This window comes from Leucoraja erinacea, chromosome 5, assembly GCF_028641065.1.
Source record: "Leucoraja erinacea ecotype New England chromosome 5, Leri_hhj_1, whole genome shotgun sequence".
Lineage (NCBI taxonomy): Eukaryota > Metazoa > Chordata > Chondrichthyes > Rajiformes > Rajidae > Leucoraja > Leucoraja erinaceus.
The window spans coordinates 57,328,001-57,354,610 of NC_073381.1; the positions used below are offsets into that span (position 1 = coordinate 57,328,001).

A 26,610-nucleotide genomic window follows, 5' to 3' on the forward strand; every position below is an offset into this window, starting at 1 on the left:
TTATGTCTGTAATTTCAGCTAAGTCTACAAAAGAGAAAGTAAAAGGTTAGTTCATCATTAAAATTTCCCAGTTCTTCCATTATGTTTTGTAACTATTGAAATGTAGAAAAAATATATGAGATGTTGTACTTTGGAAAGTTGAATGTGAGGGATAAAATATATAATTAATAGCATGACCTTTAACAGCATTGATATACAGAGGGACCTTGGGGTCGAAACCCATAACTCCCATAAAGTGGCAACCTAGGAGGTGCCCTTTCAATGCCCTTTCAATGTCCTGCTATGGTTATTGTATTAGATGGCTTCAGCAATGGTGTCCTCCAGCATTCCTCCTTCAATCTGAAATTGTTTCCTTCCTCAGCAAAACATAAAAAAGTGAAAAAAACAAGTCTATGTTAAATGAAACCTTTGCTAGGCCATCACCATAGTTAAATGCATGTAGAACCTTTGAGCTAACTTGTTACAGCCTTCTGCAATGTGCTGTTATCTTAAAAATAAGTATTTATATGACATATGTTTTCTTTTAAGGAGATGGAGAATGTAATGTGCATTTCACATTTGCTTGCATTTCATGATGCAGACAGTCTAGTTGAACTCATTCTGAGAATTTCTTCAGATAAAAAAGTGATGCAAAATGTTTATTTAAAAATTCAACATGAATGCTAAGACATTGACCCAAGTTAAGCTGATTTGTTTGTTGTACATATTTATAATTCATTAATAGGTTACAATTCAAGTACTGGCATATAATGTCATGGGCATTTCCATTTCTTAATGCTTCCTCTCTGAACTTACATGTCTTTAATTCATTTTGTAAAGCATTGCACAAGCCTTTTACACAGCACATTTTATAGATTTTGTATGTAAATCATTGGACTCTTTGGGGAGAGATTTTGAATGGAATTATTAAAATTATGAAGAATATTTTTTTAACCAAAGCATGTTATAATCTACAAAACATTTCCAGGAAAGGTGTTGAGACAGTAATCTTTCCAGCAGATTTAATAAGGATCTAGATGAATATTTGAAGTGTTGTAATTTATAGGGCCACAGGCAGAGAGATGGAATATGAAATTTGTCTAAGTGGTTGAAAAGCAAAATATTGCAGATGATGGGAATCTTAAATAATAGCTGATGGCATGGGAAATCCCTCGGCACCTGTTGGGAGGTTTCACTATCTGTGCCAATGAACAGACAATACTTAAAATTATCATAATTTAAATTTTCCAATGTCACTTTTGCAGAACCAATGAAGCAAAAACCTGCAGCTCCTGATGCAACAAAAAAAGGTATTTGTTGTCTTGTAAGAATATGATTTTGGCACACTTCCAATTCGATTATATCATCTAGAGGCAATAAACTTCACATAGTTTACGAGCAAAATTCTAAGTGAACTGTTCAAAGCCCATGCAATTATCTTGAAAACTGATTTTTATGCAAATATTTGTCTTTGCAATGGTTATTGTAAATGTATACAATGGGAATTACCAGCATATTCACTTGTCCATTCATGATATTGCTGTCAAACTCTCAGACTGGGTGGCCACTTGCATCTCAACAGTTCCCCACTGATTTGCTCTCATTATTTTGATCATATCTGGCAATTGACTCATGAATTACCAAGAGATATTATGGCCTCTGAACTAATCAGAGTTATTGGTGATCTTGTCAGTAAAGGATTGGGTGGACCTTTTATTATTAAATTGGCGTGTAAATCATTGCATCATCACCAGAAATAACATGAAGGTAGAAAACAAAATAGTGCAGAAGATAGGAATTTTAAATAATACCCCAAAATACTGGAAAAAATTCACCATCTGTGAAGAGTATTTGGTATTAATGCCAATTAACTCCTAGTTTAATATTTCCTCTGTCACTTTTGCAGAACCGCAGAAGCAGAAATCTACAGCTTCAGATACAGCAAAGAAAGGTGTTTTTTTGTTTCTTAATAACACGATTAACACATATTTCAGATCAGTTGATGCCAACTGGAGACAATGTAATTCACAGTTTATCAATAATATTCTATTGAATACTCTTCAGTATTGATCTTGAAGACCAATTTCTATGAGAGCATTAGTCATTGCAGTTGTTGTCAATATAAACAATGGGAATTTCCAGTGTTGACACGTGTCAATATTGTTGGCAAACTCCCACCACTGGTGGCTCTTTACATCTCAACTGTTTTCCACTAATTTAGTTTTCTTATCTTGGTCAAATTTGGCAATCAGTATTTTAACAAATATTGTGGCTTTAATCTAATCAGAGTTATTGAGTAATATTATTCTCATGATTTATGGGTAATTCATAGTAATACATTTTTCTGTTGGATGTATTTATGCTGCAGTAGAGGATTACATTACAAGTATTGGTTTATAATGTTAATAAGATTTCTGTTTCTTAATGCTTCCTCTCTGAACAATATGTCTTAATTTATTTTGTAAACTGCAGGAACATTGTATGTATCACAGATTATAGGTTTAGCGTGTAAACAAAAGGAGGGAGAGTTATGATGGGCTGATCAGCACAGTATGTTGGGAATTTGATGGTGAGAAAGCCACCTTCAGCAAATTTAACAAATACCAAGATGAGCCCTTGGTGTGTTCATAACTTGCGCTGCTACAAGTAGAGTGGTGATGTGAAATTAGTCTATCAGTGGTTGATTATCTTAAATAACAATAAATAGATGTTCACAATGATGAGGGACCAATCATAGTTTATCCAGGTTTGTAAATTATACAAATTAGGGTGGCAGAGTGAGTTGTGAAGAATGCGCAGAGAAGCTTCAGGGAATGGGGGTTGGAGGGGAGTGGGGGGGGGGGGGGGGGGGGACACACTATTGTATGGAACTATACAATAGTTCTATTGTATACAACTATTCTTAGTTTGTATGGACATGCTAAATGCACAACAGAATGAATGTAAAGTGGAAAAATGTGATAATCTGCTTTGGTAGATAAAATAAAATGGAGATTTTTTTTCATTGAACTATAAGAGAATTGGAAAATGTTGATGTTCAGAAGGAGCTGGTGCACTTGCACATGAATCATTACAGGTTAATGTGCAAGCACAATGAACAAATAGAAAGGCAAATGGTATGTTGGCTTTTTGTGAAATAAATATTTTCTCTTCAAACAGTAAGCTTGACCTGTGACGTATCTTGGCCTTTACGGTAATGTTGCCAGAATGTCATGTATTTTAGATCAATGACTACTGGGATGATAGTCGAACATTGTGGAGTGAGTTAAGATGTTGTCAACAGATTCAAGATACAAGATACATGTTAATATCAAGAACGATTATTATAATTGAGTCTGCACTAATCTTCACAATCAAATTGATCTAAATATTTAATGCCATTGGATGCTTTTCTTTAATGTAGCTGAAATTCCTTGTTGCTGATTCTTGCTAATCGGGCATTAAAGGAGCTGCATGCTGACAAATCTGATGCATGTGATTTTACCAATTTTGCTAAGCCTTCTTTTCATGTCAGGACTAGGTCTGTGTAAGGGATTGGATGTTCTTGTATGTTTATAAATTATTCAATGATGTTAGTCCCATGGCATTTTTTGACTTTCATGGAAATTAAACCTAGGTTATACAAATGCAATGTCATGTGGGTAAATTGCTTGAGAAAATTACTGCAGAATTCATTGTGCTATAGGTTAAGATTTTGATAGGTTATCTGGTCATGCCTTCTTGTACTCCATCACAGAATGCCTATTTTCACACTCCTGTTCTTAAATCTCGCTGTCAATGTCATGTTGTGAAATATCCACTTGTTTCTATATGTTATCTTGTCCTTGCTCACTAAACTAATATCAATTGTAACAAGTAAGATTGCCCAATACCTCATTAAGACCTTATTTTTACATATTCTCCAGGGTTGCTGCCTGACCTGCTGAGTTACTCCAGCACCTTGTGGCCTTTTGTGGTATTAACCAGCAGCTGCAGTTCGTTCCACAGAACTGTTTCCGATTGCAGCATCTGCAGTTTTATTTGTTTTTCTTTATTGTTGATTTCACTGCAACTATTCTTTAAGGTATGAGAGCCAGCAGATGCTAGAATCTTGAACAAAACATTAAGCTGCTGGAGGAACTCAATGGGTCAGGCAGCATCTGCGGAGGAGAATGGATATGTCACAGGTTGTACCCTTCTTCAATCTGAGATCCTTTGGGTCAAGACCCTTTTTCAGTTTGTAGATGGATCTTGACCCAAAACATCCATTATTTTTTCAGGTATGCCTACCTTGAAGAAGTTGTCCTCTTCTCTCCAATAGGAATTCCATCGGTTGCACTCCCGAAAAAGGGTTGCTGACATAAAACATTGACTGCTTTTTCTTTCCACCATTTGGTGCTTGACTGGCTACATTCTTACAGCATTTCTGTCTGTGCATATGCACTCATAGGTTATGTAGACAATTTGTGAGTTCTGCATGACCAAACCCAAACTCAACCTCTGCCAGCTATACATGTATAAACCTGCATGCATTCACCCTCGGTGCTAAAAGGCACCAAGCAAAATCCCTCCAACAGTTTTTCCAATAGTAGAAATTTTTTAGGTGCGAATATTGCATTGGACAAGACCACTTACAATCCATGAATTGTATTGCCACTAGAGTTTTTTTTAAAGGAAAAGTGTGTTGGATTTTTGTTCTTTAATATTAATTCACTGTGTTTATTTCTTAGAGAAGTAACTCCTGTTACTTGTATCTCTCCTGTGGTAAGGATATTTGATACCAAAGTTATTTTTCTTGTTTATAGAGTCAAAGAAAGAGAAAGCAAAGACTTTAGAAGACAAAGGTGAGTAAAGAAGTCTTGAATCCACGCCTATCTACAAGAACGATGATATTTCAGAAGTTCAAAAGATCAATATTATTATAGACTGTTGGATACTGGAAATAACAATTAATTGGATTGAAAATTGGATTTCACAAAATTCTCTAATAATAATAATAATAATAATAAAGTTTCATGGTATTTTTTAATGATGGGATGCAGTATATTCTCCATTAGATTAATTATGGGTAGTCACAAAATGCTGGAGTAACTCAGCAGGACAGGCAGTATCTCTGGAGAGAAGGAATGGGTGATGTTTCGGGTCGAGACCTTCTTGAGACTGTCCCACTGAGTTACTCCAACATTTTGTATCTATCTTTGATTTAAACCAGCATCTGCAGTTCTTTCCTACAGTTAATTATGGGCAGTGTTGGTGTGATTATTCAATAAAATGGAAGAATTACAGCAAGTGTTGTAGAGTGGTGAAATGGACTAGCAGCAGACTAGTTATAACAGGTGAGGAAATATTACTGCAATACCAAATTAGATGAGCGATGCCGCTTTACTGCTCCAGTGACACAGATTTGATTCTGACCTCTTCTTCTGTCTGGGTGGAGTTTGCATATTCTTGTAGTGGGCGCATGGGTTTCTTCTGGGTGCTCTGGTTTCCATCCACATTTCAAAGAGATGCTGGTTTTTATGTTCTGCCCGAGCAGATGGATGACAGGAGATTCATGGGTGGGTGAAGGGTGCAAATGTGGTGAGAAGGAAGTTGGTGGGAATCTAAGAAACCAGTAGGATGCTCCTCAGCTTCTTCCCACAGGCTATAAGACTGCTAAATGGACTTTGCCCCCTGCCAAGTACCGCGCACAAACCACCACACTGCAGCAGAGCCACTGTTGTGCCGCTGCCGGTCGGAACGCCTGTTGAATGTTTAGTAGAGTGTTAAATTTGTTCATGATACATGTATTTTTTTTATTTCTATTTATTTTTCACGCACACTGAATGGACACTGGTTGAGCAACGTTTTTTTGTTTCCTCTGGGTATGCGAATACTCAGGAAATGACAATAAAGATATACAATACAATACAATACAACAAGATGGAAAAGAAATGGGTGGAGTGCAGATTTAAAGTAGATGGATGCTTGATAGCTGGTACAGAAGTGATGGGTCAAAGGATACATTTCCATGCTTATGATTCTGTGACTATGATTTGTGAGAAAGATAGTTCCTTCACAGTGATGGACCATTAGGGTTGTTTGTAGTCTACACATGTGGACAGAGAGAAAGGGACTGACCTCAGATATTAATCTGATGGAACCTAAAGCAGACTCAGATGTTGCCATTGATGAACACATGCAACATTTTGGTGTTCCAATATGAATCCCAGGTGTTTCAATGGGACTCCCACTCATTTATTTACCATTGAGAGCCTTAAAATGTTGCAGTGTCTCCAAATGTCCCTATTCTACAAATTGTTTACCACAATGTCATTTGAGAGAATTGAAAACTTCATTTTTCTGCACGCTATAACATGGAACTCAAGTACCCAAACCACAGTTAAATTTGTATGTTTCCTGTTGTAAGGATATTTTTCAATGAAAAATGCCAAATTTCTCTTGGCGTTTATAGAGTCAAAGAAAGAAAAAACAAAGACTTTAATAGAGAAAGGTGAGTGAAAATATATTTAACATTCACACATCTACAAGAATGATAACTTTTCAGGAACTTGAAGGTACAACATTATTTTAATTCTATTGTAAATTAGAATTCACGAAACCCTCTTGAATGAGAACACACAAAACATGACAATGTAATAGAAGTATAAAGAAAGATCTTGCCAGGACTCGAGGGCGATGAGCTGCAGGATAGATTGGGCAAGCTAGGACTTTATTCCTCAGAACGCAGAAGGCTAAGGCGTGATCTTATGAACGGGGAAATCATGAGGGGAATTGATAGGGTGCATGGATAGAGCCTTATACCCAGGGAAGAGGAACCGGAGGGCAAAGGTTAAACTGAGAGAGGAAAGATTTAATAGGAACCTGAGGAGCAATGTTTTCACTCAAAGGGTGGTGGGTATATGGAATATCCCTCCATTCTTTACACAGCCAAATGCCTATCCAAATGTCTTTTAAATGCCATTATCATATCTGCCTCAATCACCACCCTCTGTGCTTCGCACATCTCCTTTAAACTTTGCCCCTTTCACCGTAAAGTTCTGCCCTCCAGTATTTGATTTTTCCATTCTGGGACGATAATTCTGACTGTTAACCTTATTGTTATATGTATAATTTCTAAATAAGTGTTATATGTATAATTTCTAAAACTTTACTAACCATGTTTTTTTTTTGTAGAAATTATAAAAGAAGAGCATAGAAAACTTTCAACCAAACCAAAGGAGAAAGGTAATTAGGTATATTATGCAATCATGGAAATAAAGTTACTAAATTTCAAGTTTGTGAACAAGTGGAGTTGCTACATGAAGCCTGCCGGACCCCATGAGACCAGAACAACATATTAACATGCTTATGTTTTTCTTGCCCTTCCATTAACATGTGTGTCCTGGAACACAAGGGAAACGAAGAGTTGCATAGAATTCAATTAATTCTTGGAATTATGTAGTTTAGTTTTTTGCTTATAGTTCCTCTTTAACTAGAATAATCTGTCAATAGAACTGTTATTAAGGCCGTTCAACTCTGTGCTATCAACCTGCAGGAGAAATGCAGCTCGTCGGACTCCTCAACTATTTTCCTTTGGCGCTGCAGTTTACTTCTCTCAGATCCTGATTCCAATTACCTTATGAAAGTCTCAAATAAACCTACCTCTACCAACTTGTCAAGCAATGCATTCCCATATATAATCACTCACTCACTGTGTGATAAAAATACTTTTGCTCCCATCATCTTTTCCCAGTCATCTTAAGGCTATGATCTTTGATTCCCCACCTTCCACTATGGGAAGAACCTCTCCTTATCTTCTCTGTCCAGACATTCCTTTATTCTGAAAACAGCTATCAAATCTCCTCACAATCTTTTTTTGCACAATTTAATATTTGTTTTCCATTTTGTTAAATATGTATTCACTTTAGATTAGTCCAAAGTGGCCTGAAAATGCCATTGCTATTAAATTAAGATGTGGATTAATTTATATCAAATAATTGATTTCAGATGAATTACTGTTATTTGCAAAATTTGTAAAACATTACCAACCATTTTCCTTTTAGAAATTGAAAAAGAAAAGCAGAAAAAACCTTCAACCAAACCAAAGGAGAAAGGTAATAAAGTTTATTATGCAATTGTGGAAACAACATTCGTAAATTTTATATTGATGAACATTCGGATTTGATGGGCAAGAAATGACTAACTGCTACATGAACCCTGCCCAAGACAATGAGACCAGAACATCAAAATTAAATGCTTTTTCTTTCTTGCCCTTCCAGCCAGCCATGTATCCAGCAATACACAAGAGAAGCAGTGTTGCCTCGTATTCCATTTATTCCTCTGTTTATGTACAGTAGTTCAGATCTCTGCTTATAGTTCATCTTTAGTACATTAACTAGAATGATTTAGCAACAGAGCTGGTATTATGGCCATGCTAGCAAACTGTATGAGAAATTCAGCTCCTCTAACTACTCAGCTATTTTTCTTTAGTGCTGCTGTTTATTTCTCTCAAATCCTTATTCTACTTCCCTTTTAAAAGCCACAAATAAATCTGCTTCACCCAGTTTGTCATGCAGTACATTCCCTTATCTAATTGCTCATTGTGTGAAAAAAATCACCTTTTGCCAGTCACCTTTTGCCAGTCACCTGAACCTATGATATTTGAATATTCATCTTCCACCATGGGAGCAAATCATCTTAATCTTCTTTATCCAGACCTTCCTTTATTCAGAATATCAGATCTCTTCCTGTTCTTCTTTGATTTTACGACGACAATCACAACTTTTCCAGCCTTTCCCAAAAGATTTTCATCCATAGAAACATGCGCACGTTTTCTTTCTACAACACTCCTCTCTCCCAGATCCTTCCATCCTTCCTAAGGTCCAATGGCTTGAACTGGATACAATACTGGAGCTGTTGCCAACCTGGTGTTTTATAAAATTAACCAAACCTTCTGCAATTTTGTACTCTTTGCTTCTGCTCGGGAAATTCAGAATACCGTAAGGTTTAAAAATAATCTCCTCTCCCTGCATTGTCACCTTGAAAGATCTATCCATGGATGTGCCTGCTCTCTGCTCCTGTACACTTTCAGATTTGTTCCTGCAGACCTTTTGTGTTGCTGTTTGAATAAACAAATAAAAGGGTATGGTTATCCGTACAGAAAGCACACATAGTTGAGATCGAACCTAGGTCTCCGGTTCTGCAAGAGGCATCAACTCTACAGCCGCGCCACCGTGCCACCTGTGCTTTAATGTTGTCCAACAAATAATTCTTAACATGCATTATTTCTAAAAGTTTACCAGCCATTTTCTTTGCAGAAATTAAAAAAGAAAAGCAGGGAAAACCTTCAACCAAACCAAAGGAGAAAGGTAATTAGGTTTATTTTGCAAATGTGGATAGAAAATTTACAAATTTCAATTTTATGAATATGTGGAGCTGGTGGGCAGAAATTACCAGCTCTTACGTAAAGCCAGTACTATAATATGAGACTAGAAAAAGATAATACATTACGTCTTTTTACTATGCCAACGAGCTAGCCGTGTCCAGGAACATGTGGAAAAATAATTATAGTATTCCATTTATTCATCTGCTCATGTGGTTAAGGTTTCTGCTTACAGCAGTATTAGCAGTATTAACTAGAATTATCTATCAATAGAACTGTTATCAAGGTCATCCAACTCTATGTTAGCAACCTGCAGGAGACATATAGCTAGTACAACTCTTCAGTTATTCTATAGTGCTGCAGTTTACTTTTCTCAAATCCTGATTCCAATTCCCTTATGAAAGCTTTGATTAAATCTTCCTCTTCCACCTTGTCAAATAATAGAAACATACAAAAATAGGTGCAGGAGTAGGCCGGCCGGCCCTTCGTGCCAGCACCACCATTCAATATGATCATGGTTGATCATCTAATATCAGTACCCTGTTCCTGCTTTTTCCCCATATCCCTTGATTCCTTTAGCCCTGAGAGCTAAATCTAACTCTCTCTTGAAAACATCCAGTGAATTGGCCTCCACAACCTTCTGTGGCAGAGAATTCCACAGATTCACCACTCTAGCTGAAATTGTTTTTCCCTCATCTCAGTCCGAAATGGTCCACCTCTTATTCTTAAACTATGACCCCTGGTTCTGGACTCCCCCAACATCGGGAACATTTTTCTTGCATCTAGCCCGACCAATGCTTTAAGAATTTTATGTTTCTATAAGATTTCCTCTCATCGTTCTAAATTCCAGTGAATACGCCCAGTCGACCCATTCTTTCATCATCATGCTTTCCCATATCTAATCACTCACTGTTTGAATAATATCCTTTTGCACCCATCATCTTTTGCACCCAAGCACTTTGGGGTTAATGAAAATTGACTATAAATGTGCTATATAAATAAACTTATTATTATTATTATTATTATTATTATTATTATTATTATTATTATTATTATTATCTTTTCCTAATTACCTTAAATTTGTGATCTTTGATTCTCCACCTTCCTCTATGGGAACAATTTATCTCTATCTATGTTGTCCAGAACATCCTTTATTCTGAACACCTTTTTCATATCTCATTAGAATCTTCTGCCTAGTAATACTACTTTCCCTGACCTTCCCAAAAGATTTGCATCATAAGAAACCTGTTCAGTTTTCTTTCTGCACATCCACTTCCCCCACCCCAGCCCAACCCTTCCATCTGTCCTAACATCATTGTGGCCAGCTGTGGACACAATACTTGAGATGGTGCTTTATAAAGTTGACCATATGTTCTTCACCTTTATACTTCATGCCTCTGCTTGTGAAACTCAGACCGTGTGGTTTATAAAGTATTTCCTCCTACTGTCCTATTGTCTTGAAAGAGATATACACAGATACACCCAAATCTACTGTTCATGTAGCCTTTCAGAATTTTTCCTGTAGAGTTGTTAGTTTGCTGATTGAATAAGCAAATAATAGAGAAAGGACTGTCAACTGAATATCCTTAATTGAAGACAAAACCTAAAAGAGTTGCTGATACAACAATGCATCAAAAGGTTACCATTGGAGAGGATAAGTATCCTGTAATAAGTGACTCACTCCTGACCACCACTTTTTCCACCCTTTACAAGAGTCAAGAGTGTGATGGAACACAATCCATCTGACTTGCTTAGTGCTTGGTACCATCTACTATAAGACAAAGCAGCCTGCTTAACTGGCAATTGATCAACCCCACCCCATAAACATTCATTCCTTCTACCACCAATCGCTAAGTAATGGAATGAGTGTTGGTTTATTGTTACATGTACTGAGAAACACTCAATTTGTCACTTGTACCGAGAATCACTGGAACACAAAGTTGGTTGTGTGCTATCTAGTCATCATAGTATATGTAAGTACTATCAAGCACAGTATACCACCTATAAAATGTACCACAGCGACCTTCCGAGGATACTTCAACAGGAACCCTTGAGCATGTTACCTCCACAAAGAATGACACAGGCAGCAGGTGCATGAAAACATTACCTGTAGGCTCCCCTCCCTGTCACACACCAACTTGACTTATATATCACCTATCCCACGTTAAATTTAATTTGCCCACTCACTTAATTTGCCGTCTCTCTATATCCAGTTGCAGAATTACAGTATTCTCACCATAATCCCATCTTCCTAGATGGGTTGGAGGTGTCAGCAGGGAACAAGGGCTTTGGCAGCTGTTGGCAAGGCTCTAATGGTGCTAGAATTTCAGAGGTTGGAAGTTAGAAAAAACTTATTGTGCTGGTAGAGTTTAAAGAGTTAGGGAGGGACTGAGCATCAAAATAATTTTAATTAAAAATCATTCCTATAAATTTGACAATTTTAACAGTTATTCACAGGATCTGTAAAATGGATTTATTGCCACTTCCCAATTATCCATGAACTGAGCAGGATTTAAAGAGCCTGGAGTTATTCATTATGCAATAATGACAGATTTCATTTTCATGAGGATATCAAGGTTTCAAGTTTTCAAGGTCAGTTTATTGTAACATGTACCAGTTAAGGTCCAGTGAAAATTGAGTTACCATACAGCCATACTAAATGAAAAGCACCAAGACATCAGCGAACCAGTTGGGTTTAAAACAAAGTAAGGGTAATTTTATTATTACTGTGATTACTCATTTAGCTCCACATTTGAACATATTTCTTAATCGGGACTCTAGCAGAAGCGAACCACCGCATTACTATACACCATCAGTCGCAGCCCCAGACACAATGTTTTCTTGATTTCAATAATTTGGCAGGCAGAACATGTACTATGTGCAGTTGCCATGCACCACAATGAATGCCTGGAGAATTTATGTTCGAACCTCTGGAATTCCTCTCCTGGTCCTCCATGCCACTAGACTGCGCTTTTCATAAATATTCATAAGTTATATGAGCAGCATTAGGCCATTCAGCTGATTAAGTCCACTCCACCATTCAATCATGGCTGATCTTGGCATCTCCACCTCCCTCTGCAATTGGACACTGTATTTCCTCACCAACAGACCACAGTCTGTTAGGGTCAACAACCTCACCTCCTCCACTATAACACTGAACACGGGCGTGCCACAGGGCTGTGTGCTCAGCCCTCTCCTCTACTCCCTCTTCACCCATGACTGCATCCCTAAGAATGGCTCCAACGCCATCATTAAATTTGCCGACGACACCACGGTGGTAGGACTGATCAGTGACAACGACGAGTCAGCCTACAGGGATGAGGTCCAGCACCTGACAACCTGGTGTGCCAACAATAACCTCGTCCTCAACTCCAAGAAGACGAAGGAAATTATTGTTGACTTCAGGAAGATCAGAGGGGGCAGACATACCCCCATCCATATAAACGGGACTGAGGTGGAGCGCGTCTCCAACTACAAATTCCTCGGGGTACACATCTCGGAGGATCTGTCCTGGTCCCTCAACACCTCCAAGCTGATCAAAAAGGCACAGCAGCGCCTTTACTTCCTGAGGAGGCTCAAGAAAGCTCACCTGTCCCCCCAGATCCTGACCAACTTTTACCGCTGTACCATCGAAAGCATCCTGACCACCTGCTTCACGGTATGGTACAGCAGTTGCACCGTAGCGGATAGGAAGGCACTATAACGGGTGGTGAAAACCGCTCAGTACGTCATCGGTGCCCCGCTCCCTGCCATGGATGCCCTCCACCGAAAATGGTGTCTGAATGGGCCGGGAAGATCATCAAAGACCCCTCCCACCCTAACCATGGACTGTTTGCCCTCCTTCCATCAGGGAGGCGGTACAGGACTCTGTATTTTTATTTCTATATTGCACTATTACTACGGACTGATGCTAAACTGCATTTTGTTGTACCCATACTTGTATCTGTGCAATGACAATAAATTTGAATTGAATTGAATCTATCTTTCCCTCTCAACCCAATACTCCTGCCTCCTCCCCATAACCCCTGACACCCGTACTAATCAAGAATCTGTCATTCTCCACCTTAAAAACATCCATTGACTTGGCCTCCACAGTCCACTGTGGCAATGAATTCCACAGATACACCACCCACTGACTAAATACATTTCTCTTTTTATTTAAAATGTTTGTTCAAACCAAGTATTTGAACAAACATTTTGTTATTTACCCTAGTATTTATTTTTGTGTTTTGGTATCAGAATCTGTCAGATAATAATCTGGGATATTTTACTGGTGTTTACTTTTACTTGCGTAATCTTCAAGTGCAACTCGTTCTGTTTGATTCAGAATACACTGTGAAATGTTAGATTCTCATTGCAAAATATATTATTTTCCTATTTTGTTCAATACATTTCACTTTTGTTCTGGGATTGCCCTATGAAAGGTGCTTCTTCCACCTTGTCAGGCAATGCATTCCTATATTCAATCACTCATTGCCCTGAAAATATAATTGGTGTCAAATTAAGATGGACTTCAATGTTGTCAGGCAAATAATTGTCATATGCATAATTTTTAAAACGTTGCCATTCATATTCTTTGTAGAAATTAAAAAGGAAAAGCTGAGAAAACCTTCAATCAAATCCAAGGAGAAAGGTAAATTTGAAATTTATGAGCATGGGGTTGATGGGCAAGAAAAGACCAGCTGCTACATGAAATGCCTTACACCATGGCTCAAAGGGCCGAATGGCCTACTGCACCTATTGCCTATTATCTATTATCTATAAACTAGAACATCATAATGAAATGCTTCTATTTTCTTGGTCAACCAGTCAGCCATGTGTCCGTGGACACATGGAAAAAGAAGAGTTACGTAGAAACATAGAAAAATAGGTGCAGTAGTAGGCTATTCGGCCCTTCGAGCCAGCACCACCATTCAATAAGATCATGGCTGATCATCTAAAATCAGTACTCCATTCCTGCTTTTTCCCATATTCCTGGATTCCTTTAGTCTTAAGAGCTAAATCTCTCTTTTGAAAACATCCAGTGAATTGGTCTCCACTGCCTTCTGTGGCAGAGAATTCCCCAGATTTACCACTCTCTGGCTGAAATTGTTTTTCCTCATCTCTGTCCTAAATGGCCTTCCCTTTATTCTTAAACCGTGACCCCTGTTACTGGACTCCCCCAACATCGGGAACATTTTATCTTGCATCTAGCCTGTCCAATCCTTTAAGAATTTGATGTCTCTGTAAAATCCCTCTCATCCTTCTAAATTCCAGTGAATACAAGCCCAGTCGACCCATTCTTTCACTGCCTGCTGTGGCAGATAATTCCATAGATTCACAACTCTCTGGGTGACATTTTTTTCCTCATCTCAGTCCCAAATGACCTACCCCTTATTCTTTTGTTGCTTAGGATTGCTTAGAATTAGAGTTGCTTAGAATTCCATTTTTTCCTATGCTTGTGAGGTTTTGGGATAGAATTGGGATGGGAAGGGGTAGCACGGTGGAGCAGCGTTAGAGTTCCTGACCTATAGCGCTTGCAGCGCCGGAGACGTGTGTTCGATCCCGACTACAGGTTCTGTCTGTACGGAGTTTGTACGTCCCCCCCCATGATCACGTGTATTTTCTCCGCGATCTTCAGTTTCCTCCCACACTCCTAAGACGTACAGGTTTGTAGGTTAATTGACTTGGGTTTGTATACTTGGTATAAGTGTAAATGTGTGTGTGGAGGATAGTGTTAATGTGTGGGGGTCGCTGGTTGGTGCGGACTCGGTGGGCTGAAGGGCTGCTTCTTATCTCTAAACTAATATCAACTAAATTGTTGTCAAGGACATTCAAGCCTGTGCTGGCAACCTGCAGGAGAAATGTAGCTAGTCCAACACCTCAGTTATACCATGGTGCTGCAGTTCACTTCTCTCAAATCCTGATTCCAATTCCCTCATGAAAACCTTGATTAAAGGTGCTTCTTCCACCTTGTCAGGCAATGCATTCCCATATTCAATCACTCATTGTGTGAATTAAATACTTTTGCACATCACTTTTTCCCAATCACTTTAATTTTAAGATTGTTGATTCTTCCCCTTCCACAATAGTAACAATATCTCTCTGTTGAGACATTCCTTTATTCTGGACAGTTTTATCAAACCTCTTCTCATCAGCAAAACCAGTTTTCCCTGACTTTCCCAAAAGATTCTCACCGCCTGAAATGTGTTCATTTTATTTCTGCTCAACCTCTGCCTCTCCACCCTACCACAACTCTTCCATCCGACCCAAGGTCATGGTGGCCAGGTTTGGACACAATACTTGACATGCACTGCTATATTGCCGACTGCATTGATGCTATCTCCTGCACCCATGCAGAACTCACTGAGTTCATCCACTTCACCACTAATTTCCATCCGGCACTCAAATTCACGGACCATTTCCGACATCTCCCTATCGTTTCTAGATCTCATCGTCTCCATCGCAGGTAACAGACTACTGACCGATATCTACTACATACCCACTGACTTCCATAGCTATCTTGACTACACTTCTTCCCACCCTGCTTCCTGTAAAGACTCTATCCCCTACTCTCAATTCCTCCGTCTATGCCGTATCTGTACCCAAGCTGTATGCAGTTGCCGTGCACCATGATGAATGCCTGGGGAATTCATGATCTAAGCTCGGGAATTCTGTCCCAAAGCCTCCATGCCACTTGACCTTTATTTACTTTAAACAGATCATTATTTTTCCTAGTATTTATGTTTGTGCCTTGGTATCAGATTCTGTCAGATAATGACCTCTGGGATATTTTACTGGTGCAATCTTCAAGTGCAGCTTATTCTATATGATTCATAACACTATGTGACAGGTTAGAGTTTCCATACATTGTCATTGCATTGCTCAATATTTTGTTCATTATGTTGAACTTTTGTTCAGGCCTAATTGCCCAGATGTCAAATTAAGAAGGTATTTAATGTTATCCGACAAATAATTCTTACATGCATAATTTCTAAGTTTAAAAGTCATTTTCTTTGCAGAAATTAAAAAAGAAAAGCAGGGAAAACCTTCAACCAAACCAAAGGAGAAAGGTAATTAGGTTTATTTTGCAATTATGGATAGAAAATATCTGAATTTCAAGTTTATGAACAAGTGGACCTGTTCGGCAGAAAATGACCAGCTCCTATGTAATGCCAGTACTATACTATGAGACCAGAAAATGATAATAAATTGCTTATTTTTACTTGGCCAACCAGCCAGCTGTGTCCAGGAACACGTGGAAAAAGAGTCATAGTATTCCATTTATTCATCTGCTTAAGTGGTTTAGGTTTCTGCTCACAGTTCCTCCTTCGTACATTAACTAGAATTATATATCAATATAACTGTTATCAAGGTCATTCAACAAGGTTTATTAGTGAGATTAAACGAGTACTTACCAGTACGAAGTTTGATCTGTATTTTATGAGGAGTTACGATGAGGGATTACGTGAAGAACCCACCCAGTGCGCAGGCGCGGCATACTTCCAAGCAGCGGTGTGGAATCACAGGTAGACACAATATTGAAGTAAAGATAGTAAAGATTAAAGAGACATCAGCTCGAGTTTGATCTATACAACGAGGGTGGGAGCGGAGGGCACGTAATCCCTCATCGTAACTCCTCATAAAATACAGATCAAACTTCGTACTGGTAAGTACTCGTTTAATCTCACTATTTTACTTCGGAGTCACGTGAGTGACTACGTGAAGACTTCAAAGGTCTGTGATTTCAAACCGTGTAACAGCTATATCACTCACTGCCGAAGTTCATCGAGGGAGGAAGTGGTATCTAAAGACCAACGAGTTTGTTAGTTTTTTGAAACAAAAATGTTTATTTAACAATAACAAAAAATAGCTCCCCTGGGCTTTAAATTATAAGTTTGCAGATTCTAAAATTTTGTCCGCAAACAAGTCCTTCTCCATCAGCGGTTTGTGGTAAAATTTTCGGAACGTTGATTCCCTTGACCATCCCGCTGTACTAAGGATGTGGTCTATGGGAACCTGCATCCGTTCCGCCGCTGACGTGGACGCTGCCCTGATAGAATGGGATTTAAAAACATCCGTGTTAATCCCCGCGGCTTTTAAGACCTGTTTCAACCACCTAGATATTGTCTGGCTGGTAACCCGTCCAAAAGGCTTTTTGTGGCTGACCCATAAGGCTTTTTCACTCCCTCTAAGCGTTTGGGTTGTGTCTACGTAGTTGTATAGATGGGTCACTACACACAGCCTAGGTTCTGGAGGGTAGGCCCGGAAGATTAGCGGAGAGTTGGGCATACCTGGCCTGCTTTGTTTTACCAACCCCGGCATTGTAAATGTAATGGAGTCTGGGGTGGTTACCATGTTGTCCAGTCTTAGTTGATGCAGTGACTGAACCCTTTGCGCAGAGACGAGCGCCATAAGCATGAGGGTCTTGAGAGTGGACTGCTCCAGACTCAAGGATCCCACCGGAGGCCAACCTCTAAGGTGTGACAAAACTACACTTATGTCCCATACATGGGTGTATCTGGGTGTAGGGGGTTTAGTATTATAAATCCCTTTGAGGAGTTTTATAACCAGAGGGTGGGATCCAATGCTGTGATGTCCTGTAGGCATAAGGTAAGCGGACAGGGCGCTCCGTGCTGCATTGATGGCACTGTAGCTCATCTTTTGGTCATGGTGCAAGTGGGCCAGGAATTCCAGCACGTCCGTGATCGAGGCTGTCTTGTATGATGTCCCTGCATCCAAGCAGTACTGCTCCCATTTCCTGATGTAGGTCAAGTACTGCTTCTTGGTAGAGACTCGCAGGGACGCCGACATGGTGGTGATTGTTCGTTCTGATAACCCCAATCCCTGGTAAGGCCTGTTCAGAACCTACAAACCAGGAGTTTCAATTTTTGATGGCATGGATGGCTTATGCCGGATACCGGGTGAGTCAATAGTTGTGGGTGGCTGTGAAAAACCATAGGTGACTCTACCACCATGTCGTGGAAGACTGGGAACCATGGTTGGGTAGGCCAGTCGGGTACGACCAGAATACCTGAAGCTGAGTCTGCTTGTATTTTCTGGAGTACCCGGCTGATGAGGCAGAAGGGAGGGAAAGCATAGAAGAAGAAATTTCCCCAATCCAGCGTGAAGGCATCTACCGCTGCTGCCTCTGGGTCTGGTTCCCAAGCCACATACATGGGTAGCTGGTGATTTAATCTAGACGCAAACAAATCTATATCTGGCGTACCGTATTGCTTAACAATTCTAGCAAATATTTTTGGGTCTAACATCCATTCGATGTTGTCATTGAATTTTCGTGACCTGGTGTCCGCCACTGTGTTTAGCTTGCCTGGTAAATAGGCAGCTGATAGCCAAATATGTCTCTCGACACACCATTGCCAGATTATAGTAGTCAATTTGTCGCATGATACTGATTTTATGCCACCCATGTGCTGGATGTAAGACACCGCCGTCGTGTTATCAATCATTAACCTGACATGCACGTGCCGCATATCGGATGCATATGCTTTTAGCCCATAAAAGGCGGCCAGCATCTCCAAATAATTTATGCCAAGTGATTGTAGTAGCGATGCCTCTGAATTAGTCCATCTGCCACCTGTGCTGGATATAGAGTTAGTAGCTCCCCAGCCTAAAGCACTGGCATCCGTTGTAATGGCTATGTTAGGATTGGTGACGGCGATAGGACTGTAACTGTGCCAAATGTTATCCACCCACCACTGAAGTTCTGATTTGGCTTCAGCGGGTAAATCCATAGGTCGGTCATAATGCCCCCTACTTAGACGTAGTGCATGTGTCCTTGCTCTTTGTAAATTCTGATAATGCAAGGGGCCATATTGTGCAGCTGGAAATGCTGCTACTATACTACCAATGACTCTGGCTACATGCCGGATCCTTGGTTGTGTTTTTGCGATTAAGTTGTTACAGGCTTCTGTTAATGTAGCCTTTTTGTCTCTTGGCAGAGTGACAGTCATACGGATAGTGTCAATAGTGAAGCCTAGATAGTCCATGTTAGTTGTTGGCTTCAATATTGATTTATCTGGGTGTAGAACAAATCCCAATGTTTCAAGGAGTTGTTTAGTAGCTAAAACTCCTGCGACAGCTAGTTCCCTTGTTCTCCCCAATATGAGAACATCGTCCAGATAGGCCATGACTAAATGTTTCTGTTCTCTTAATTTTTTCATGGCCACTTTGAGAATTTTAGTAAATAATCTGGGAGCTGTCGTTAAACCATTGGGTAATGCTCTATACTGCCATAGTTGCCCCATCCAGATAAATTTCAGATATCTGAAATGATCCTTATGAATGGGTACTAAATAGTAAGCATCCTTAAAGATCTATGCTGTCCATGAAGTTTGACCCTTGGAGATCAGTTGTCTGGCAAAATGTAACAAAAATGTCTCCATTTTGAAATGTTGATACTCAACAGACTGATTTAGTGATGTCAAATCAATGATAATGCGACATCCACCATCTTTTTTAGTTTTGATAAATATATTCGATACAAATTCCAATGGCTCGTGTCTGGCCCTCTCTATGATGCCCTTGGACACGAGCCTATCTAGTTCAGCTTGTCCTTCTACCTTTTCTGATTCTGTGGGAAGGAATACCCTTTGGGGTATGTGCTGAACCGGCGGTTCTATGCCTGGTTTAAATTCAATTTTGTATCCACTGATACTGTTGAGTATAAACTTGTTGCTAGTAAAGGAGCACCACACATGTTTGAAGAACCTTAAACGCCCTCCTGTTAATACAACACCCTTTGTCTGCGTATGTCGACAGGAACCAGACCCACCTACCTCCATGTTCATTTCTGGGAGCGTTTGCGATGGGTTTGGCCCGAGGGTGTCCTTGTTGGTGCTGTGGTGGGGCGGCGTATCTTCCCACGGCTCCGCTCTGGGCCCCGCTCTAAAAAAGAGCTCTGGGGGTAGTGGGAAGCGGTCACCAGGCTTTCACCAGCTCGGTACCTGCTGGTGGATGCCGAGGCGTGCTGCCAACTGGGTGTCTTCACCCTGCTCGGTCCTGGCCCTGCCCTCATGAGGCCTACAGGTTTGGCCGCCTCTTCCAGTTCCTTGAGCCTTTTTGCCAAGTCGGCCCCGAATAGTAGCGCCTCCTTTTCTGGCGCCGGAGCTTTGCAGAGGCCCGCGTATTTGGGGTTGAGGGCAGGCCTGATGTTTTCACGCCTTAGGTTGTTGAGCTCATACTGTGTGTTGCACATTAGGGCCAGCACATCCTGCTGAGGTGTAGAGAGCTCTGCGTTCCCCGTGGACCGAGCAAAGGCGGTAATGGCTGCGGTGTGGAGCTTCAGGATACGCTGCATCTTCAGCTCTTGTGTCCTGATATGCTGCCCCAGCTGGCTCCATATCTGGCCGTTTACGGTCTTTACTCGCAGCGCTTCGCAGTTTTCCGGCGCTGTGTAAGTGTCGAGGGCCTCTTGAATGACTTTCTCCTGCAATGGCTTATTGGAGAGCCTGTTGATACTGGCCGCCATTCTTGGCGCTAGCATCATTCCGGTCCTCGGGGGCGCCGCATACCTGCTGACTACACCCAGTAGCTCTTCTTCCTCCAGCTCGCCTGGCATGCTTGCGCTGTCGTCCGCCTGCCCTTGTGATAGGCCAGCCCAGTCCTGGCCTCCCTTACTGACCTCAAACAAGGAGGGAACAGAAGGGTGTGGTGATGGTTTGGAGGAGGCCATAGCCCGTCCTCCTTGGAGATGCCTTGCCTGCATCTCCTCGTCGAGCATCTGCTCGAGCAGCTGCCTCATGCAGCTTAAGCGGCCGTCTCCCCGTTTCGCCGGTGGAGAGTGTTCCCGTTCCTCCGACGAGTCGGAGGCCACCGGCCGGTCTGTTTTCCGGGTTGATTTTCTCCCTGTGCGGGGCGTCGCAATCGGCGGCACAGGGAGCGGCTCGGCGTCGGGTGTGCGGGAGCGTTCAAACAGCTCCTCCGCCGCTGGTGGCTGCCGCCCAGATATTGACCCCTCCTCGGGTGGAGTTGGGCAGGCAGTCCTCTTTGTTGGTCGCTTTCGGGTAGCCATAGCTTTTTCGTCCGTTAGCGACTCTCTGTAACACAAAAGACTCACTTACCTGAGGTCTTGTCTTTATCCTGCCGCTGGAGAGCCTGGCTCCAGCTGCTGCCGCTGTTGCGCTGCTGACGTAATGCCGCGCCTGCGCACTGGGTGGGTTCTTCACGTAGTCACTCACGTGACTCCGAAGTAAAATCACAGTCATGTTAGCACTGTGTGAATAAAATCCACCATCACCTTTTCCCAATCACCATAAAGTTGTGACCATTGATTCTCCACCTTCCACTATGGGAACAATTTCTCTCTATCTATGCTGTCCAGATCCCCCTTTATTCTGAACACCTTTATCAAATCTCCTCGCAATCTTTTGTCCAATAATACCACATCCCCATACTTTCCCGAAAGAATCTCATCGTAAGCAACCTGTTCAGTTTTTTTCTGCACACCCCGTTCCCCCAACCCTTCCATCTGCTCGAACGTCATTGTGGCCAGATGTGGACACAATACTTGACATGTGCCGTCCGGTATTTTATAAAATTGACCATATGGTCTTCACTTTTGTACTTCATGTAGCCAGGCTTGTGAAACTCAGTGTTGTTTATAAAGTGTTTCCTCTTACTGCCTATTGCCTTGAAAAAAATATACATAGATGCACCAAAATCTTCTGTTCATATAGCCTTTCAGAATTATTCCTGGAGAGTTGTGGGTTTGCTGTTTGAATAAGCAGATAATAGAGAAAGGACTGTCAACTGAAAATCCTTAATTGACCACAATCATTCTAAACCACAAAGGAGTGGCAGGTCTAATAATCAAACAAAAGGTTACCAATGGAGAAGATAAATTTCCTGCAGCAAGTCACTCAGCTACAGACATCGCAATGCCTTTCTACCATCTACAAGACATAAGTCAGGAGTGGGATGGAATACACTCAACTTGCCTTGATGAGTAATTATAAAGAATTCCAATAATTTTTAAAGTTATACACCTGATCTGGACACTGCCTGTAATCTTTGTTGCTTCCAATTATCCTATAACTGAGCAGGATTTAAAGAGCCCATAGTTATTCATAGGACAGACTACATGGGGATTACAAGTTTCCTCTCTTCAAGGACATCAGTGAACTAGTTTGGTTTTCCAACAAACTGATGGTAATTTTGTGAATTGGCATCTAAGTGAGCTGCCCGCTAGCACACACCTCCAGCTTTAAGACACAGCAATTGTTTTCTGGCTTTGACCAATATGGCAAGTAGCCATGCACCATGATGAATGACTGGTGGCTTCATGCTAAAAGCTCGGAATTCTAACCAAAAGCCGCCATGCTACTTGACGTCTATGTTCTTTAAAAGGATCATTAAAACCGAGTTAAACAAATTATTTGGTTATTATCCTAGTATTTATTTTTGTGCCCTAATATCAGATTCTGTTAGATAATGATCTTTGGGATATTTTACTGTTAAGGGCCTGACCCATTTACGAGATTTTTTGGTGACTTGCTGGCACCCGTCATAGTCGCAGCGGGCTGCTGAAAATTTTCAACATGTTGAAAAGCCCGCGGCGACCAGAAAAAGGTACGACTCTTTAGGCGACTGCTGACCACCAAACATGTCAAAGCTCCGGACTGTCAAAGCTGCCACAGCCAGACATAAAAACAGTTTTATTTCCATGAGTAGTAGCTCTACTCAATAACCAAAAGTCTCTAGCCTCCTTTTGCCAATAAACTTAAACTTATTCAACTTATTCAAGCCCATTTGCCCAGAAATTGTCATTGATATCAAATTGAGAAGGACTTGAATATGTCAGACAATTAATTCTTACATGCATAATTTCTAAAGGTTTATCAGTCATTTCCTTTGCAGAAATTAAAAAAGAAAAGCAGAGAAAACCTTCAACCAAACCAGAGGAGAAAGGTAATTAGGTTTATTTTGCAAATGTGGAGAGAAAATTCCTAAATTTCAAGTTTATGAACAAATGGATCTGTTGGGCAGGTGAAGACCAGTTGCTGCATGAAGCCTGTCCTATACCTCTGTAAGATCAGATAATAACAACAAATTGCTTATTTTTTCTTTTTTTGATCAACGTTCCTAAACTTTAATTCCCTCCACCACCCATTTTAATTTAGTTTATTGTCACGTAAACCAAGGTACAAAGAAAAGCTTTTGTTGCGTGCTGAGCATTCAGTGAAAAGACAATACATGATTACAATTGAGCAATCCAGTGTACAGATACATGATAAAGAGAATAACATAAATAATGTTAATGCAAGATAAAGTCGAGTAAAGTCCGATCAAAGACAGTTTGAGGGTCTCCTATGAACTAGACATAAAGGTACAACAATTTACCTATTTACGAACATGACGTTGAAAAGTCTCTGTGGCAGCAGCTTGGAGTCACTGCCACTATTGTTACAAATGTAAGCTCAACCCCCCCCCCACACTCCCGTCCCCCCCCCCCCCCCCCCCCCCCCCCCCCCCCCCACCCCCCGCCAGTGATGTGATTGACACAGGGGTCTGGACCAATTGCTGACAAGCGCTCAGACAAATCCCGTCCCCGGAGACATCATGTCGGTTCGGTGGCTTTTCGACGCCATGTCCGTTCGGCGGCATTTCGACATCATGTCCGTTCTGCGTCTTGTCGTTTTGGCGCGGTGTCCATTCGGCTTCATATCCTTTTGGCCTAGTGTCCGGTCAGTATCTTTGCTTTAAGGCATGATGATCTTTCGACATCTTGGCTTCCACTTCTTGGCTTCGGCTTCTCGTCCTTTAACGTCCTGCCTGCACACGAGAGTTTCTATACATTCTCACTGCATAATTTAATATTTTTCAGTTATTTTCAATACATATTTGATTTTGTTCATGCCTATTTGCCTTGAAAATATAATTGGTCAAATCAAGATGAATTTCAATATTGTTGGGCAAATAATTGTTTTATGTATAAGTTCAAAAATTTTACTGGCCATTTTCTTTGTAGAAATTAAAGAAGAAAAGCAGATAAAACCTTCAACCAAACCAAAGGAGAAAGGTAATTAAGTCTATTTTGCAAATGTGGACAGAAGATTCCTAAATTTCAAGTTTATGAACAGGTGGAGCTGTTGGGCAGAAAAAGACCAGTTGCTAAATGAAGCCTGCCCTACACTGTGAGACCAGAATATCATAATACATTGCTTTTCTTTCTGGGCCAACCAGCCAGCCATGTTTCCAGGAACCTGTGGAAAAAGAAGAGTTGCTTTGTATTCTACTTATTCCTCTGCTTATTTGGTTTAAATTTCTGGCTGCAGTTCCTCCTTAGTACATTAATTGGAATAATCTATCAATACAACTGTTATCATGGTCATTCAAGTCTGGCAACTTGCAGGAGAAATGTAGCAAGGACAACTCCTCAGCTATTCCATAGAGCTGCATTTTACCCCTCATCCTGATTCCAATTCCCTGTTCTTCGTCTGCTTGCATATGGCGTGCACAGCCTAAAGTTGTCGGACAACTTGTTCTATTTGATCTTATTTGATTGCGCACGCCGGGTTGATTGCATTTGTCGAAACAGGGTGGACCACGTGAAGGTTGCAATCTCCCACCCCAATTCCTTGTTGAGAGCCTTGATTAAATCTGTCTCTACCACCTTGTCAGACAATGCATTCCCATATCCAAAATACTTTTGCTCCCAATAACCCTAATATCCTTAAATGTTTGATCTTTGATACTTGACTTCCCACAATAGTAACAATACCTCTCTATCTATCTGACCAGACCCTCCTAAATTCTGAACAGCTTTATCATATGTTCTCCTATTCTCCAGACCAGCAAAACCAGTTTCTCAGACTTTCCCAAAAGTTTTTCATCACCAGAAACGTGCTCCTTGCCACTCCGCCCCACCCCAAATCTTCCATCGACTTAAGGTCATGGTGGCCAGATCTGGACACAACACTCGAGATGTATCGAGTATGGTGATTTACAAAGTTGAAGATTGCATATCTTCTTCATTTTTGCATTTCATGCCCCTGCTTGTGAAAGTCAGAATATTGTGGGTTTATAAAGTATAAAGTATTTCCTCTTTCTGTCCTGACACCTTTAAAATCTATCCACAAATGCACCCAAATCTCCACCTTCTTCAAGATATGTCAGAAGTGGGATGGAATACACTCCACTTGCTTTGATGGGTACTGTCAAGATGCTTGGAACCATCCAGAGCAAAGCAGCCTGTTACATTGGCATCTGTACAAAGTCCCTAAACTTTCATTCCCTCTACCTCTAATACATGGATTCTGTACATGAATGTAACCGTTTCTTTCCTCAAGGAAAAAGTGAAACAAAACTACAGTTATGTGAGGGGCCTTCACTCAAAACTACTTTCATTGCCCTGTACAAAAGGAATGAAACCCTTTACAACGGATACTGTATATTTATACAAACACCGAAAGGTGTTCAATCCAGTTCAGGGGAAAAAAAGTCTTGTTAATGAAGTTCTTGGTCAGTTCTGGACTATGAGATGAAACCTCTCTACTGAACATTGCTTGGAAATAGATTCTGTCAGATAATGATCTCTGGGATATTTTGCTATTAGTGGTGCAATCTTCAAGTGCAAATTATCTATATGGTTCAGAAAAATCTATGACAGGTTAGAGTTTCCACACATTCTCATTGCAATGTTTAATATTTTTGTATTTTGCTAATCATGTTTCACTTTTGTTCAGGCCTAATAGCCCTGAAAATGTCATTGATATCAAATTAAGAAGGTCTTCAATATATGTCAGACAAATAATTCTTACATGCAAAATTTCTGAAAGTTTACCATCCATTTTCTTTGCAGAAATTAAAGAAGAAAAGCAGAGAAAACCTGCAACCGATCCAAAGGAGAAAGGTAATTAGGTTTATTTTGCAAATGTGGATGGATGATGCCTAAATTTCATGTTTATAAACAGGTGGAGCTGTTGGGCAGAAAAAGACCAGCTGCTAAATGAAGCCTGCCCTACACTGTGAGACCAGAAAATAAATTGCTGCTTCTTTCTTGGCCAACCAGCCAGCCATGTGCCCAGGAACACATCGAAAAAGAAGAGTTGCTTCGTATTCCATTTATTCCTCTGCTTATTTGATTTAGGTTTCTGGCTACAGTTCCTCCTTAGTACATTAACTAGAATCAATGGAACTGTTTTCATGGTCATTCAAGTCTGGCAACCTGCTAGAGAAATGCAGCGAGTACAACACTGATCAATATTTTTCTATTTTGCTACTCGCGTTTCACATATTGTTCAAGCCTAATTGTGCTGAAAATGTAATTGATATCAAAATACGAAGGA

The 26,610-nt window shown here is 40.5% G+C and overlaps 1 protein-coding gene across 39 annotated transcripts in view; it reads left to right on the forward strand.

The window, feature by feature from the left end:
* The window catches only part of trdn (triadin), a 270,827-nt gene that overhangs the window by 192,480 nt on the left and 51,737 nt on the right, over positions 1-26,610 (forward strand). For 30 of the 39 annotated variants that reach the window (XM_055635706.1, XM_055635681.1, XM_055635691.1 and 27 more), the window contains 13 exons: positions 19-45; positions 1,245-1,289; positions 1,886-1,930; positions 4,764-4,802; positions 6,413-6,451; positions 7,135-7,185; positions 8,004-8,054; positions 9,258-9,308; positions 13,905-13,955; positions 16,324-16,374; positions 23,180-23,230; positions 24,291-24,341; positions 26,124-26,174. In XM_055635706.1, coding sequence (XP_055491681.1) covers positions 19-45; positions 1,245-1,289; positions 1,886-1,930; positions 4,764-4,802; positions 6,413-6,451; positions 7,135-7,185; positions 8,004-8,054; positions 9,258-9,308; positions 13,905-13,955; positions 16,324-16,374; positions 23,180-23,230; positions 24,291-24,341; positions 26,124-26,174 — 603 coding nt within the window. The remainder of the gene's footprint in view (positions 1-18; positions 46-1,244; positions 1,290-1,885; positions 1,931-4,763; positions 4,803-6,412; positions 6,452-7,134; positions 7,186-8,003; positions 8,055-9,257; positions 9,309-13,904; positions 13,956-16,323; positions 16,375-23,179; positions 23,231-24,290; positions 24,342-26,123; positions 26,175-26,610) is intronic. The other 9 variants (XM_055635720.1, XM_055635698.1, XM_055635697.1 and 6 more) reach the window with 9 other exon arrangements.